General features: G+C 45.7%; 1 protein-coding gene across 1 annotated transcript in view; it reads left to right on the plus strand.

Moving 5' to 3' along the window:
- The first annotated feature begins 167 nt into the window (after positions 1 to 167).
- The window catches only part of RIMKLA (ribosomal modification protein rimK like family member A), a 33069-nt gene continuing 15511 nt past the window's right edge, over positions 168 to 17725 (plus strand). Inside the window, exons 1-2 of the mRNA XM_030327130.1 lie at positions 168 to 330; positions 16602 to 16832. Of these exons, the coding sequence (XP_030182990.1) occupies positions 168 to 330; positions 16602 to 16832 (394 nt within the window). The remainder of the gene's footprint in view (positions 331 to 16601; positions 16833 to 17725) is intronic.

The raw sequence follows: 17725 nt of genomic DNA on the forward strand, positions 1-17725 counted from the left end.
CGGGCAGATTCGCTGGGTCATGCAGAGGCGCCTGGCGCACCGGCGGGAGCGGAGCCGCGGCTCGCGCTCGCCCGGGACGCCGGCCGGCCGCCCGCCCGCAGCCCGAGCGAGCGGCCCGGGGCGTCGAGGGGGCCCGCGCCGCGCCGGGCGCCGCCGCCCTGGCCGCCATGTGCTCCCAGCTCTGGTTCCTGACGGACCGGCGCATCCGCGAGGACTACCCGCAGGTGCAGATCCTGCGCGCTCTCCGTCAGCGCTGCTCCGAACAGGACGTGCGCTTCCGGGCGGTGCTCATGGACCAGATCGCCGTCACCATCGTCGGCGGCCACCTCGGTGAGCGAGGCGGGCCCCGGGAGGGCGGGGGAGGCGCGCCGGGGTCCCCGGGAGCCGGCCGGTGGGCGCGCGCACCCGGGCCTCCCCCAGCCAAGTCTCCTTCGGGCCCCGCAGACCAGCCGCCCTCCCCCGCGAGCCCTCCTAGGGTTGGAGAAAGCCCCTAACCTTGAGAGCTTCCTTTGACCACCACCATCTGCTCCGAGACCAAGATTTGAGAACGGAAATTTCACGTACTTAGGGACTTTGTTTTGGGAGGAACTCGAATTTCACCTGAAGCCGTCTGGAGGTCCGAGGAAAATTTGCAAATTCCGCTCGCATCCATACCCTGTCAGTATAGCTTTATGGAAACCCTCACTAAATTTACAAAATTGCCATTAAGGTGAATGTTTTTAAAAGTTTTCTAGGAGCGTGTAAGCGTCAGTAATGCACTACATAGAATGTCATTCCCAGACTAGGAACCTACATAGGGGAAGACATTTACGATTGGAGTCACCTCTTGAGTATGTAAGTGGGAGAGTGGACCGTGATGGCTTCTCTTTAAACTCATCTCCTTCCTAAAAGTGTTGAATTCTGATCCAGAAAAGCCAAGATTTCAGGTACAGACCATTCTGGCCTCAGATTCTCTATGCTGTGTCCAAGAGGCATTTTTTGGGTAAGACATGGTTATCATCTGTGACCCTGACCTCAAAAGGTTAAGTATGTTTTTAGATATTCTTAATTATCTTTAATACAAGCAGTCTCTGACAGGAATCCGTGGCTTAGGAACCTCCCTCTGGTTTGCAGTTTGAGTCGCTCCAGCCTCCACTCTGGAAGTAATCCAGCTACTTCAGGGGGATCAGATGTAGGGCTGGGGGTGTGAGGGGAATAGGGGCCCAGTTCAGGGTGCTTTTTGGGACACCATTCATAATATTTCAATCATTCCTGGTTAAATAAGCTCATAATTTGTTACTCTTCTTTAGCAGAGGAAAGGGATTCCAAATTCTGAACAGGATACTTACAGGCATTTTGAATGTGACCTGTGTAGAATGTATCTGTTCTAGATGCTTCATCCATAAATTTATCTAAACCCTTCATAAGTAATATCAGATTATATAGCCTGCTGGAGAATATACTGTAAACATTAGGTGTCACACATTAATCTAAAGCAATGTGTCATCTATAAGGGGTACTGTTTCTCTATTCCTGATTTGTTAAAACGCTTAACAGTTAATGTAGAGTTAGATTCCTGAATAAGGGTTCTGCAAAGCTGAATTCTTACCACAGCTTTGCTACTAACAAGTATCTTGGCTTTACCTTGGCCAGGTCCCTTTATGTCTTTGAATCTCAGGTTTCTTGTTTATAAAACAAGTGGTTCTTGCAGCTCCAAAATTCTTAAATGGAACAATCTCTTATATTTACTGATCTAGATCTAGTATACATTTTTCTACCCCCAAGGTCAGTTTGTTTGCTCTTCATTTTATTTATTTATTTTGCAGCTTGTAAAGATGCCATTTTTGAGATATAGTCGTTGAAATTCCACATCATATTCCTGTTGTAACCCATCACACATTCTGTGAAAGAGTAGGGAAGTGCTGTTTTGTATCTAAAATCCCCTTTTAGGGGTGCCTGGCTAGCTCAGTTGGTAGAGTATGTGGCTCTTGATCTTGGAGTTGTGAATTTGAGCCCTATGTTGGGTGTAGAGATTACTAAAAAAATTTTTAAAACATTTTAAAGAATTCATCCCAGAAAAAGAGAAAATTAAATTCTCGGTGCTGCAGAAAGCATTTAAACACTTCTGTTCAGTGTCTTAAAAGTTTATAGGAATTATGTGTGACTGTATCTCAATCTATTCACAAACTAGGAGTTACTTCTTCTTACAGTAGAAGAAAATATAGTTATTTGCCTAGTTAAAGGAGAAACGAAGACAGGTATTTTTGAAGCGTTTTAATCTGTTTGCTAATTCAGAGATAGCCACACACAATTTATATAATATAAACAAACCTATCAGATAACTATTTCCTCCGTCCAAAGGAAAGGGTGTGAAGGGTGATCTCGTTTGCTTGTTCAGTGCTGTAGAGATGACTGGAATAGTGTCTTACAATAATAGGCACTCAATATATATTTTTGAGTGAATAAAGATATGCACTCTATTTCCCAGTTTCTTCTGTAGTCAAACTATAGAAAAGACTTGGTGATTGGCTGAGCCAAGTATTCTTCTGAAATGAACTCTAGAAACTTACTGGCTTTGAAATACAGAAATAGTTACTGATATTAATGCCATTTCCCATTTGAAATTATTGAGTGAGAGCTGGGGAAGCCTTTGGGATTGTCCATCCTGACCCTTTCGTTTTACAAATGGAGAACCACACACTCAAATATACTCAGTGCCCACCCAGCTGGTAAGCAGCAGCGACAGTTAAAGACCTGGTCTGATTTCCAGCTGTGGGATCGGAAATAAGTCTGTGCTGGGGCATCCCCAGCCTGTAGTACCTTTTCTCTGGGATGTGGAATTGAACTGAATTAAATTACATTGAGGCTAGAGCGTGACCTTTTCAAAGCGATTTTAAGTTTAGGAGTTTAATGCACCACCTTTACCAAGTCTTCATTCATACCATTGCTTCCTTCATTCCTTCTTCAGATTAGTGTAGGGGTTGATGCAGGAGTCAGTATGGTCAGGACCTCAGCCAATTACTTCAGTTCTTTCCTGAGCTTCCCCCTGTGGAGGCTAGTGGGACCTTAGATCCAGAGACAGAATTTCGGGTTATATTCAGACAAGAGATGAAAAGTTTAGGATTTAAAGAGGCAGTTATTTTATTTTATTTATTTTTTTTTTATTTTATTTTTTTTTTTCAACGTGTATTTATTTTTGGGACAGAGAGAGACAGAGCATGAACAGGGGAGGGGCAGAGAGAGAGGGAGACACAGTATCAGAAACAGGCTCCAGGCTCTGAGCCATCAGCCAGAGCCCGACGCGGGGCTCGAACTCACAGACCGCGAGATCGTGACCTGGCTGAAGTCGGACGCTTAACCGACTGCGCCACCCAGGCGCCCCAAGATGGCGGTTATTTTAAACAAGATAATACAAGTAAGCTGAAAATGCCATGCAAATGCAAAGTTTTGTGATGAGTATTTTTTTTAGTGTTTATTTATTTTGAGAGAGAGAGAGAAAGAGAGTGTGCACAAGCGGGGGAGGGACAGAGAAAGAGGGAGAGACACAAAATTCAAAGCAGGCTCTGGGCTCCGGCTGTCAGCTCTGAGCCCGATGCAGGGCTCGAACCCATGAACTGTGAGATCATAACCAGAGCCAAAGTCGGATGCTTAATTGACTGAGCCGCCCAGGTGCCCCAGTGATGAGTATTTTTAACCAGTGATCTAGCTGCCCCAGCCTACCTTTGGATGGGGTGAGTGGGAATGGCCACTGGGAAGAGTGGAATGACCTTCAGGTGACTGAAGCAATCCTGTAGAAAACACTTTCCCTTCACCTTTCCGTGGGACGTAGCATCTCTGTTCCTTCTTAGAAACCACAAGTTCTTCATTCGTCCAACAAATATTTCTTAATTGTTCCTAACCACAGGCTAAGGTGGTGGTGCATGTGTCACCAAAACGCACATAGTAATAGTCAAAGCAAAATATGTGTAATGTTTGTTGTGTGCCAGGCAGCTGTTGAGGTTCTTTCTGCAAATTAACTCTCAAAACGTCACTAGGGTGTCTGGCACACAGTACTGGCTGGCAGTGAGGACCAGTACTCAGGAATTCCAGTCTCAGCAAATTTGTTTCCTCTCTTCCACTCTGCCCCATGCATCACCTGCACTGACTTCCCTGTGCCCCGTGCACTTGATTCCCTCGGCCCAAGGTGCCCATCTGGTGCAGTTCCCCTCACATGGCACACTTTCTTTCTTTCTTTTTTTTTTTTTAAGTATATTTTTATTTTGAGAGAGAGAATACATGTGAGTGAGGGAGGGGCTGGATGAAAGGGAGAAAGAATCCTGAGCAGGCTCCATGCTCAGCATGGAGCCCAGCGGGGGGCTCGATCTCAAAAACCATGAGATCATGATCTGAGCCGACATCAAGAGTCAGATCCTTAACGGACAGAGCCACCCAGGAGCCCCTCATGTGGCAAATTTAGTCCTCCTCCATCCTCAGCTCCCATGATTCACCTCTGTACAGTCTTTCTTGAACTTCCTCCCCTCCCCTCCCCTCCGGCAATCTCTTTCCCATTTGCTGCCAAGTAACGTTGTGTATCCTTCTAAAATAGCATCCATCGTATTTTATTGTAATTTATCTATTTACAAAGTTTGTCTTCTCTTTGTCTCCTGAAACGACTGGGGATCCCTCAAATGTATGTTCTGAAGCTGGCCTCCATACATAGTAGGCCTCCAGTTAATGTTTGGATGATTGAGTCAAGGGCATGAGAAGCTAATTTGAAGCGTATGAGACTTTTACTGTAATTAGGTTCTGTTTGGGAGATCATTTTTGGCCATGTAAATGTTTTTGTGATGAGCCATTCTATGAGGACAGAGCCACCAGTGTAAATTAAGTTCTTTGATCACCCACAGGTCTTTACAATGGCAGTTTATTGTCTCAAAAAACAAGTATAGTCACAAACTCAGGGATAGACATCGAGACCAAAAAGATGCACCTGACCTGGAAATGAGGGTGTGTGGCAGTGTGTCTCTTAGGAGCAGAATGACTCAGCATTCCTTGTCTTCCTTTCAGAGCTGAAACCTTGGTGGCCATATGGCAATTTCTAGGTCAGGTTCTTTAAGTTAAGGTGTTCTGGGATATTTTTCTTTGGTTCTTTGTTGTAATCAGCTGAGTAAGATGTAAGTGCTCGAGTGGGAGGAATCCGAACTGAATTTGATGAAGTGGTCGTGTCGCAGCCTTCCAGAAGATGGCAGAGGCCTCACAGAGAAGGGATGGTCTCCCATTGCTGTGCAAGGAGGCCCTAGCAGGCAAGGGTACATACTAACCTGTGCATAGAGGTTGATCTTTGACCTCGCGCTCTGCCCAAAGCCTGGGCCTGACACTCTGTAATCTGAATAAGCTACCATACAGGACTAGTGGAAAAGTCTGAGAGTGGATGGAAGCATCTGCCATATACTGTTTCTAAAGCGACGTGAGCACTGAATGGATACGCCTTACCGCATGGGTCCACATTTATATCTGTGGGCCAACCTCAAGGACTGAGGATGGACTGGATGTGTACTTTATGATTCTAACGGTAGTTTTTAGGGATACGTCATGAACTGTGTTGGAAGGAATTCTAGAACCAATAGATTGGGGTCCTTAGTAGATCTCAAAGCCTTACTTACAGAGTTCTGAACCACCTATTGCTGTTACCGTAACACTTCCTCCAAATTTGTTAGGATTGACTGGTGGAAGGGGTAGAGCCATCATCAGAGAGGTCCACGTAATCCCCATCCCTCCACACGTCCTTGTCACTCCCCTTATTAGCAGGGAGTCCAGTGACATCCAGGTATGTCAGTGCTAGCCTCACCCCATTCCACCCTCTTCTCCAGTGCTTAGGTACGCCAACCTTACCCACTTTCCTGAGACACGTCACCTTATCATGGGTTTATATTGTTTTAACACATAACTACAACATGATCTGAAATGTTTAATCTAGTCCCATTTGATCCTTCACTCTTAAAAAGTAACTCAAGCGATGCCTGGGTGGCCTAGTTGGTTGAGTGTCCGACTTTGGCACAGGTCATGACCTCACAGTTCATGGGTTCAAGCCCCACATTGGGCTTTACACTGACAGTGTGAACCTGCTTCATATTCTCTGTCCCCCCCGCCCCCCCCCTCACGCACTTGTGCACTCTCTCTCTCTCTCTCAAAAAAAACTTTAAAAAAATAAAAGTAATTCAAGAAGATCCCCCCCCCCCACCATGAGAAAGTGATAAATTTAAATTAGTTACTTTGCATTGAGGAACCAACAGGAATAATGGAATAACTATTTCTGTAACTCTGTTATTAATGCTTTCATATATTTTATGTGCCTTCATCTTCACAACAGTCCTTCCCATTCACAACTGTTGCCTGCCCAGTCTGTGCCAGGCACTGTGCTAGGTACTGGAGATGTGATGGAGAGTAAGAACAGTCTCCATCCTCATTGTTGGGATTTCGTTCATTCTTTTGGTCAACAAATACCTGTTGACTACCTATGTGTAAGGTATCATTCTAGGTACCAGAACAAAACAGGAAGAAATCCCTGCCTTTCCAGGAAATTAGAGTCTAGATGGGAGAGATAGGATACAAACAAGATAAGTAAAATATATAGTATGTTGGTGAAAAGGGCTAAGAAGGAAAAAGCAGGGAAAGGGGATGGCATATTTCTGGAGGCAGGAGAGGAGATGCAATTTTGGATAGGGTGGAAGGGTGTTCCTCACCTAGGAGATGATGTTCAGCTAAAGACTTGAAGGAGGTGAGGAAACAAGCCATTTAGATATCTGAGATTAGAGTAGTTTAGGCAAGAGGGAGTAGCAAAGCAATCAGTATGGCCACAGCGGACTGAGCCAAGGAGCAGGCCCTGGGAGAGAGGTCAGAGAAGTGGAGAGTGAGGGGAGAAGAGCCAATATATCGGGCCTTGTGGGTCATGGAAGGACTTTGTATTTTACTCTGGATGAACTGGGAATCCATTGAAGGGTTTTGAGCAGAGGGGTGACATGACCTGCCTTATGGTCACAGGGTCACTCTGGTCACAGTGTTGAGAATAGACTGATGGTACCAAGGGCAGAAGCAAGGAGATTGCTGAGGTCGTTGCTACAATTTGGGTGAGAGATGACGATTGTTGGACTAGAATGATTTCAGGGGAGGAGGTGCAAAGTAACTGGATTTGGGGTAGATTTGAAGACAGAGTTGTCAGGATTTGCCTACTGGATCAGATGTTGGATGTTCAGGAAAGACTAGTCAAGGAGGACTCCAATGTGTCTGTCCTGAGCAGCTAGAAGAATAAAGTTTGCCATTTACCCACCTGGAAAGGATGTAGGAGTAGGTTTGAGCAGGGGTTGAGGATCAGGACCGAGACTGAGATGCCCGTTAGACATCCAAGTGAAAATGTCAAGTAGGCGGTCTGTTATATCAGTTGGGATAAAGGGGAAAGCCCTGGCCCGAAGATATCAAAAGTAGAAGCATCTCCACATACCTATCAAGGGAGTGACTTCATAGAAAAGAGAAGAGGTCCAAGGACTGGGCTCTGGGGCACTCCAGTTAGTGGTTGGGGAGATGAGGAGCAGCCAGGAAGGAAACCTAAGTATAAGGGATGAAGAAATCCAGGAGAGAGGAATGTCCTGGAAGCAGAGTGGACAAAGTATTTAAAGAAGGAAGACGTGATCAGACTGTGTCAGATTTTGCTGATAGATCAGGTTAGATGAGGAGTGAGAATGGACCATTGGATTTAGCAACATGGAGTTAGCATTAGTGTCCCTGATAAGAGAAGCTTCATGAAATAATGGACAACAATGAATATACACACTGTCTTAGGAGTTTTGTTATAAAGGGAAGGTGAAAAATGAATTAGTAGCCTGCTATGAACTGAACTATTTCTCTCTCTCTCTCTCTCTCTCTCTCTCTCTCTCTCTGCCTTCTGATGATACAGCAAGAAGGCAGCTATCTGCAAGCTAGGAACAGGGCCCTCACCAGAACCCAGTCATGCTGGCACCCTGATGTCAGATTTCCAGTCTCCAGAACTGTGAGAAATATATGTCTGTTGGTTAAGCTCCCCAGTCTGTGGTATTTTGTTGTAATAGCCTAGCTGACTAAGACCTTGCTCAAAGGGGAGATGGGTTTGAGAGTCTTTCCTTAAGACAGAAAAAACAGTGTGTTATATGCTGGTGTGAATGATCCAGTAGAGAGAGAGAAGTTGGTGATGCAGGGGAGGTGGATTGCTGGAGCAGTGCTTTATAAGTGAGAAGGAGGGATTGGGATCTGTTACATATTTCAAGGAATTGGCCTAAGCTAGGAGCAAGGATGCTTCAGCCATTGTAAGAGGGAAGATAACCTACATGGCCCAGGTGCCAGTAGATGGATAGATGTGCTTGTGGGAGCTTATAGGGAAGTTCCTTTCTGATTACTTCAGTTTCTCTCATTGAAATAAGAAGGAGGGAGAAAGTAGCAAGAAGAGAAAGTGAAATCGTTCTTTAGGGTCAGGGAGAGTGAATGGACCAGGGAAATAGGGTGCTCGCCAGGCAGCAGTAAGAATGCCTTTGAGACCAGTCGGCAGGTTTTTGTATTTTTTTCTTCATGTTCCACTGCACAGGAGGGAACACGAAGTAGGCAGAGTTGGATTGGTCTAACCAGGGATGTGGTTCAGCCAAGCAAAAACTAGGTGCAAGATCTGAGGATGTACCGTAGATTTGAAGATGCATGCTATGGTGCTTTCCTATGAAATTTAAATAGGTTAAGGCAGGAAGTGAGGGTCTGAAGCGAGGGGCAGTAAAAAACAGGGATCTACACATGGTAGTTCCTAGGGTCAAAGTGGGGTCAAAGTTTGGCTGGAGTTGGGGGTACTAGAGAGAGTAAGCTGGAAAGATAGGAGACGGTGTTTGGAGACAGGAATTATGATGATTGCATCAAGTGTAGAATGTAACCCGGAGTGGTGGCTGAGTTGGGGTGGTGGACTTCAGCCAAGGACTTCCATCCTTGGAGGAAATGAGGTCAGGAAACAGAGGCATGGGCATTGGAAGAATTCTGCACAAGGGTACTGAAATCAGCATTAGCTGGGGCAGTGTTGAGGGGTCAATGAGTCAGGAGCTAAAGCTTCAGAGACAGAGGTGGGTGACTGGGGTCCCTGGATGGCCTGTACAAGTGGAGTGCTGTGCAGTCTGATGAGAGCTGAGCTGGGAGTTTTAGGGGAGAGAGAGGAGGAAGTTCTGGAAGCCACAATAAGGAGCGCATCTCTCCCACTGGCAGGTTCGCGAATCCCAGGTGCCAGGAAGAGAGCACAACCACAACTGGGAAGGACCGTTAGGGAAGCGGGTTAACTGGGGAGAGTCGGGGGTGAGCCACACTCAGGAAAAGAGGGTGAAGGGAACACTCACTGTAAAGGTTGAGGATGGGGGATTTGCTGCCCGTTGAGTCCCAGAGGACACCGCGAGGCGGAAAGGGGTGGAAGATGGGAGTAGAAAAGACAATGTCAGAGCCAGGTGGGGATTAGCGTGTAGGGAGATGAGGTGGCCTCGGAGACTGGAGTCTTGGATGACTGATGTGAAAGGGATAAAGGGCTTGAGGAGATTTGTCTTCGTGGTTGCAAGGAGGCTCGTTACGGTGAGGTAGGGGTGGGGAGGGTTTGGGAGAGGGCAGGTTGGTTTCCTGGGACCCTTCCATTTTACGGATGAGGAAACCGACACCCACAGAGACTTGTGTCTTGCCAAGTTGTTGAATGACAACGAGGCATTTTTTTTAAGTTTTAGATATTTATTTTGAGAGAGAGAACGCGTGCATGCTTGTGCACAAGTGGGGAGGGGCAGAGGGAGAGAGAGAGAATCGCAAGCAGGCTCCACGCTGTCAGCACAGAGCCCAACACGGGGCTTGATCTCACGAACTCCAAGATCATGACCTGAGCCGAAATTAAGAGTTAGGCACATAACTTAACCTACTGAGCCACCCAGGAGCCCCTAAATGACAAGGAATTGAATCACATCTCTGACTTGGAGACTAGCACTTTATCTCCTTCGTCATAATGGCCTTTCATCTCAAGTTGTCTTAACTTCTTCCAGTGCTTTTGCAAATACATTCACCCTGGGATATCCCTGAACACAGTGCTTGTAAGATGCCAGACCTTGACCATAGATTTATTTCTGAGAGGTGAACGTGCATTTATTAGTTTCACACATTTTTTCTGAGCCCAAAGGCACCATGAGTCAACATTTCCTTTCCGAAACTTTCCCTGATTCTCTCTCAGAGATTATCACTAACCACTCCCTCCTCATTCACTGTCACTGTGCCCTGACATATATACCTGTTCGACCACTTGTGTTATAATCAGTCACCTCCTGTCCCCACCCACTACCCAAACCAGACTGATAACTCTTCCTAACACCCAGGTACTCTGTACAGAGCATCGACAGCATTAACCACAATTGTATGTTGTCTTTCTTCTTAAATTCCAGGGATATCATCTGTTTCACCCACACCCCTCTACCCCCGTGCCCCCCTTAAGATGGTGCCTGTTCCTTAGCTGTGAGTGGCCCCCAGTGTCCCTGTTGCCCTCCCATTTGATGGCACTGGGACCCCACTTCTAACCATCAACACCCGAATCTCTGAGGGCTCTCTCCGATCCCAAGAGGCCACTTGGCCCATACATGCAAGGCAAGCCAGAAGGGCCAGGAAATTAATACCACGTCCCCGGAGCAGCTTTCAACCAAAGACTGAGTTGGTGCACAAAAATTATCAATTGCCAACTCCGTCACCCCTCATGTGGGATAACTGAGGCGTGTGCACTAAACTATTTCTTACTGTTACGCAGCAGGATTAAGCCCTGGTTGCCAAGGCGGTCCCTCACTTAATAACATACCCTCTATTTGCCACATTCCCTTCTCTCCTCTCGCACCCGTGTTTCCTGAAATTACCATCCTAATAATAAACTTTTTGCACCTGTCTCGGGAGCGCTTCTGGAGACACCCAAACTAACAGTGGACTCAGCCCAGAGTAGCTGCTAAATAGATAATTGCTGAATGGATGTGTTGAGTGACAGACTGAATGTTTACGTTGTGTCTGTATGTCCCTAAGGAGACTAAGCTCCTCATAGGCAAAGATCACCTGGTTCAGCTTGGTATTCCTGCTTCATAGTGTGTGTGACTCACCCCAACAGTTCACTAAAGGTTGAATTGAATTAAATGACCTGAAAATAGCAATTGGTGGAGAACAAAAGCAGCCACTTAATGACTGTGGGTTTTAATGAGGTGGAGGTAAGACCTCTTTGGGCCTTGTGACAAAGAACTTTAAAAGGGAAGGAGTGGTGATAGCATCTCCTTAAAAATAAAAATAACTTCCTTCTAAGAAATAACTTCCTTATGGGGGGGGGGGGCGGGTGGAGGCTAGAAACACGCAGGGAAAGCCTGGAACATCATCGAGAGGGGCCAGGTCATGTTTCAAATGACACATCTTCCTTATAACACGATGAGATCATGTGAAGCGCTCCGTGGATCATCCACTTACTTTACTTCTACTGTCGATTCCATTCTGACAACTTTCAGAGCTTCACTACCAGCCACTGTTACACAATCCTGAGTCTGGGTGGCTCACTCTGTTAAGTATCCGACTCTTGATTTCGGCTCAGGTCATGATCTTGAGGTTCATCAATTTGAGCCCCACATTGGGCTTTATGCTGACGGTGCGGAGCCTGCTTGGAATCTCCTGCCTCCCTCTCTTTCTGCCCCTCCCCCGCTCTTTCTCAAAAATAAACGTTAAAAAAAAATATATATATATATATGCATATACATATATATGTATATGCATATATATATATTGTGTGTGTGTGTGTGTGTGTGTATATAGGGGTCCCGAAAGCTGCCGTAAGTGAGGTCCTTGCTTGCCATCATCCTATAGTGTCCTGTGATTTTCTTATCTCCGCTGCTTGCTTTGTACATGAAGGTTTTTTCTAGTGCACTACAAACCAGTTTACTTTTTTTTTTTAATGTTTACTTATTTTTGAGAGAGAGAGAGAGTACGAGTGGGGGAGGGTCAGAGAGAGAGGGAGACACAGAATCTGAAACAGGCTTCAGGCTCTGAGCTGTCAGCACAGAGCCTGACGCAGGGCTTAAACTCACAGACCACAAGATTATGCCCTGAGCTGAAGTCGGACACTTAACTGACTGAGCCACCCAGGCACCCCTAAAACCAGTTTACTTTTGAAGCTTTCTCTCATGAAGCCAAGGATGTGTGCGTCTGTGCACATAGGGTGGGAGGTAACCCATTATGCATCAATGTGGAGACTTTTAAAGTCAGATCTGGGCGCCTGCGTGGCTCAGTTGCTTAAGCATCAGACTTCGGCTCGGGTCATGAGCTCGCAGTTCATGGTTTGAGCCCCACGTCGGGCTCTGTGCTGACAGCTCGGAGCCTGGAGCCTGCTTCAGGTTCTGTGTCTCCCTCTCTCTGCCCCTCCCCTGCTCGCGCTCTGTCTCTTTCTCAAAAATAAACATTAAAAAAATTTTAAAAAATAAAGTCAGATCTAAGGCAGGGATCCATATGACAAGAAATCTTTTGTTTATTTGTTTATTTTTAATTTTTTTAAAGTAATCTCTATATCCAGTATGGGTCTCAAACTCACAACCCGGAGATCAAGAGCTACACACTCTGCTAACTGAGGCAGCCAGGCGCCCCAAGGAATTTTTCCTTTAAATGAGATAATATATGTGAAAGTTCTTAGCAAAGTACCTAAAATACAACAGATGCCCACTAAAAATGCTAGCCAGATTCAGATCTGAGTGGCCTCACCTCTGACTATCTGTGCTTCTGTTTCCCTCTATTGATGTGAATGGTTGAGAATGGTTTTTAATATTGAGAGCTCTACTTTCCAAGAATGATTTGCTTCTTTCTAAACCGATTTCTCTGTATTATAAAGTACATGTCTTTGCTGTTGTACATATAAATGCAAAAGTCTAGTTTTGATTAACTTAATTGAACCTGATATGTGAGTTAGAAAAAAGCAGGCTCAGTTCTTTGGAAAAAGTTATCCCATTTTTCTATCCTGTTTTTAATGCAGTAAAATATTTCTGAATGTAAATAACAGACATCAAAAGGAAATCAGAATATAATAACCCATGAAAGTAGATTATTCTTTTTAGAAGTAATATGAAGAAAACATTGTTATGGCTTTAAATGGTTGATTTAGATCAGATTGGCTGTTGGCCACTGTACTAACTAGTTTGGGGTCTGATCTTTTTCACTGTCTTACTGACTTGTTTGGGGACAGAATGATATAGTAAAAAAAAAAAAAAAAAAAAAAAAAGTGGTTTGCGGCTGAACAGTAAATTTCAAGCCCAATGTAGGAGTCTGGGAGAGTCTGAATATTCCAGAAACAGTTCTGCTCCCTTCCTCCTGCCCTGTCACCCAAGTCAAGGTGATGCCCAAAAGCACTGGGGCACTTAGTCACATGAAATCCCTTGTTATTTGTTATTTGAGGGCAGGAGCCTCTCATTGCTGAGCGCTTTCCCTCTATCTACAGGCTGCCAAGCAGAGCCCTGCCCTACCTGATGTCCTGCATCAGCTCTTTATTCCCTTGGCCTGAGGCCTTTGGATTGCAGTGGAAATGTTAAGGACTCTGGGAAAGGTGACACATTTAGGCTGCATCCTGTATTAAGCGTATCAGTTCCTTTCCTGAGAGCAGATATTTGAATGGGGAGAGGGGAAGCCATTTCTGAGTGGTTCAAGGTCTCAGAGTTCAGCAGCAGGTTTGCCAAGAGCCAGTCTTAAACTCAGGTTGTTCTTGGCCACGGCCGTGTGGAACCGCCGTTCGCAGTGAAGCCACAGGCCAGCAGCAGCCTCTTGTCTACTACTTCTAGAACCGACGATTTCTTTAGTTTTAGACGGCAAAGAGAACAGGAATGACCGGGGCAAGGGAAGATGCCCACAGCAAATATCGCTGGAGCTGTGGACGTGGGTGGAGGCGGAGCTGGGCGTGCACATGTAATTCCTTAACCTGTCCCACCCCTCTCGGCACAGAGCTGGAAGCAGGCACGGCCAGAGACCACACCTGTCTAACTGCTTGGTAGAGTCTTTTCGGCTACACTTAACCCCCTTCCATTCTTCATTTATTGAAGGCTCCAGTTGGAATGAGCCAGGCCCAAAGATTTACCTTTGGGGAAGAGAGATGAAGTTCTGGTAAGATTTCCTAGGTGTACGTGACTCTGCTTGAGGCCGCGCTGTCTCCGTCCACGTGTGGTTGATATTTCCAGAAACGATTGAATTCTTTTCTTCCCATTTAGAAGCTTCACTGTTCATGTGTGGCCTCGTGTTGGGATTTAAAAGCCAGACGGTTCTGCTGCTTCTCGTTTCTCTAGGTCACTTTTCTGTTGCAAAGCCATTTTCCTCCCCAGCGGGCACGAAGCTGCATAAGTTGTCCTCGCTGGCTTCATCGAATGTGCAGTGATGATGCCAGCGCCTCACGTGTGTATGGCACTATATGGTTTTCAAAGCATTTTTGCTCATATTAGCTCCTCGTGTGATGTCGTCTCAGGCTGTTGCTTTTGCCCTGCGTGTTTACTCCCCATTTTCAGCAACATGAATACTTTTCTTTCTTTCTTCTATCAGTTTTGAGGATGCTATACGGGGTTTGCTCTTTTTTTTTTCTTCTTCTCCTTTTATGTTATTTCCCCAATGGCTGTAAGTGGCAAAAGGCAAAAGGAAAAAGCCTGTATAAATGATACTGTTTTCTGACGGCAAGGGAAGATAACCTAAATGCTCTTTATAAATCACCCCTGAGAATTCTGTTCTAGTTCCTCGGGTTCACGCTATCCGCAGAAGTACTAAAAACAATTTATCTCCGTGATTACGCCGACCCCCTTTTGTTGCATTGATGAAACATCTTCTAGAACGCAGGGGAAACTATGCAGGTTAGATCCATGTAGTCGTTTTGTGGTTTTGGTTTCTTTGCTTGTTTACTTTTGTTTTGCTCTGAGTTTTGTATTGAGATTCTTCATCCTCCCCAGTGGAGAAATAGTGATTTCATGAGCATCTTTTGTGTTCTCCGAATTCTGTGGTTGTATAGCGTGTCACTTATGAAGTAGAAGGCACTTGGGTTAAAGCCTATAAGATGGTTCTGACACTGTTTAAATTTAATTTTTTTTTTAAATTTTTTTTTTTAACGTTTATTTATTTTTGAGACAGAGAGAGACAGAGCATGAACGGGGGGGGTCACAGAGAGAGGGAGACACAGAATCTGAAACAGGCTCCAGGCTCTGAGCTGTCAGCACAGAGCCCGACGCGGGGCTCGAACCCACGGACCGTGAGATCATGACCTGAGCCGAAGTCGGACGCTTAACCGACCGAGCCACCCAGGCGCCCCTAAATTTTAGATTTAAACACTGTGTTTAGATTTTCTTTAGAGCCTGGTAGAGACTCCTTTAAGGTTCACGAAGCCTGACCAAGTAATTCCCTGAACTCACTCCTCATTGCCCTACCCATCCCATTTCCTGCCTCTGTGGTTCCAAACCTATTTCCCTGGGGCCTCTCAACAATTCAGCAACCATCAAGTGCCTATCATGCACCAGGCACTGTTCTAAGGGCTGGGGATACAGGAGTGAACAGACAGACAAAATAATGCTCATGGATAGCTCTATCTCTTGGGGCTACAGAAGATAAACCAAATTATGTCTTCTGCATGAAAGCCCTGCAGATCCATGAAGACTGAACTGCTGATCCTCTTGAGTCTTCACTCCAAGCTGATACTCCCAGTTTGCCCGTGCCCTTATGCTGTGTGGACCAGCTCTCTTCAGATGCATTCTGATTTGTTTAATATTGAATTGATTTTTAGCAGATTGATATTTTTTTAAGAGTTTTGTTGTTATAAGGAGAATATGCACTTGGAGACATCTTGGAAAATACAGATAAGTAGAAAATAGGAAATTACCTATAATCCCATTACCCATTGTTCAAATGTTGGTATATTTCCTTCTAGTCTTTTCTAACTTGTATTTATAATTTTGTGTCCTGTTTTTTTCCACTTAACATTGGCATTTTTGCATTTATTACATTCATGAAAATCATTTAAATGGTTATATAATATTCCAGACATATTTTTATCTTTTTTTTTTTTTTTAAGTAATCTCTATGCCCAGTGTGGGGCTGGAGCTCACAACCCCAAGATCAAGAGTCACCTGCTCCCTGACTGAGCCATCCAGGTGCCCCTCCAGATAGACTTTTCAAGGTTAAGTCATAAAAGACTAGTAAGGATTCCTTAAGTGAGCTGCACTGCTTCCTTTTATTTCGTCTCCAGCCTTGAAAGACACTACACTTTGAGTAATACTAGTGCTCCATCGAAGGAAGATGCTGGACTATGTAAATCTCCTGTGGATTCTTCTAACTTGGATTATTCTTGATATGCTGCTTTTCTTTTCTTTCTTTTCTTTTTTTGTTTCCTGTTCATTCTTTTGTGTTTCCTCATGATCATGCTCTGCCCATTTGTGTGGAGTGCGGGGTTGACTGTAGCTTTCTTGTTACTACAGGATATCCAAGTGCCATTTTCAAGGCTGTCTCCCTGCTGGGTTGAGCCTTGAGTCTGTCAGAACCAGTTCTTCTGGTGGGACCAGACCGTGGCAAGCATAGAACTCATGCTGGCCCTTCGATTGCAGGTCTTCAGCTGAACCAGAAGGCACTTACCACTTTCCCAGACGTGGTGCTCGTGCGGGTGCCCACACCCTCAGTGCAGTCAGACAGCGACATCACCGTCCTGCGCCACCTGGAGAAGCTGGGCTGCCGCCTGGTCAACCGCCCACAGAGCATTTTAAACTGTGTCAACAAGTTCTGGACTTTCCAAGAGCTGGCTGGACATGGGGTTCCTATGCCAGACACCTTCTCCTATGGTGAGTGTCCTTGGGATTGGAACCTAGCTTTCCACATCACCTGCATCTCTATGGTTTTTTTTGCCCAGAAGCGCTCCAGTATCTTGGTTTTCAGTGTGAATCTGTTCCTCTTAGGTGGTTCAACATCTTGAGTTTTTCACATGGCCGTTCCCTCTGTCTGAAATGCCTTCGCTTCTTTCTGTCTGTGATTCACTCATTCTACATGCATCTGGTACGCACTGTGTGCCAACCCCCATGCTAGGTACTGGGCTATAGCAGCAAGTGAGACAGAGTCCTGCCCGGAAGGCGTTCCCAGTTCACCAGAGGTGGAGCACGGCAAGTAAACTGGCTGGGTCAGGGCAGTGTAATAAGTGCCACGGTAAGAGCCAGGGCAAGGTGGTACGGGACACGCAGGAGGGCTCCGCATGCAGTTTAGGAGATGTCGAGGAAGGCTTGCTGAAAGAGAGAATGTCTGAACTAAGCTGAAGTTATCCAGCTAAAGCACTGGGGACAAGGGGGTTCCCTACACAGAGAACAGAATATAGATCAGCCTGGAGGCAAGCGAGAACATGACGGATGGGTGGTACATAACATAACAGATTATGTAGAACATAAAGGTGATGGAATTGAGATTTAAACTAGAACGAGTAGGGGGCGCCTGGGTGGCTCAGTCGGTTAGGTGTCTGACTTAGGCTCAGGTCATGATCTCATGGTCCGTGAGTTCAAGCCCTGCGTCGGGCTCTGTGCTGACAGCCCAGAGCCTGGAGCCTGCTTCAGCCTCCCTCTCTCTCTGCCCCTCTCCCGCTCACACTTTGTCCATCTGTCTGTCTGTCTCTCTCTCAAAAATAAATAAACATTAAAAAAAATAAACGGCATGGGAAGTGGAGTAGGGTGAATCCTAAGACTAATGGGAA

The sequence above is a fragment of the Lynx canadensis genome, chromosome C1 (genome assembly GCF_007474595.2).
Source record: "Lynx canadensis isolate LIC74 chromosome C1, mLynCan4.pri.v2, whole genome shotgun sequence".
Lineage (NCBI taxonomy): Eukaryota > Metazoa > Chordata > Mammalia > Carnivora > Felidae > Lynx > Lynx canadensis.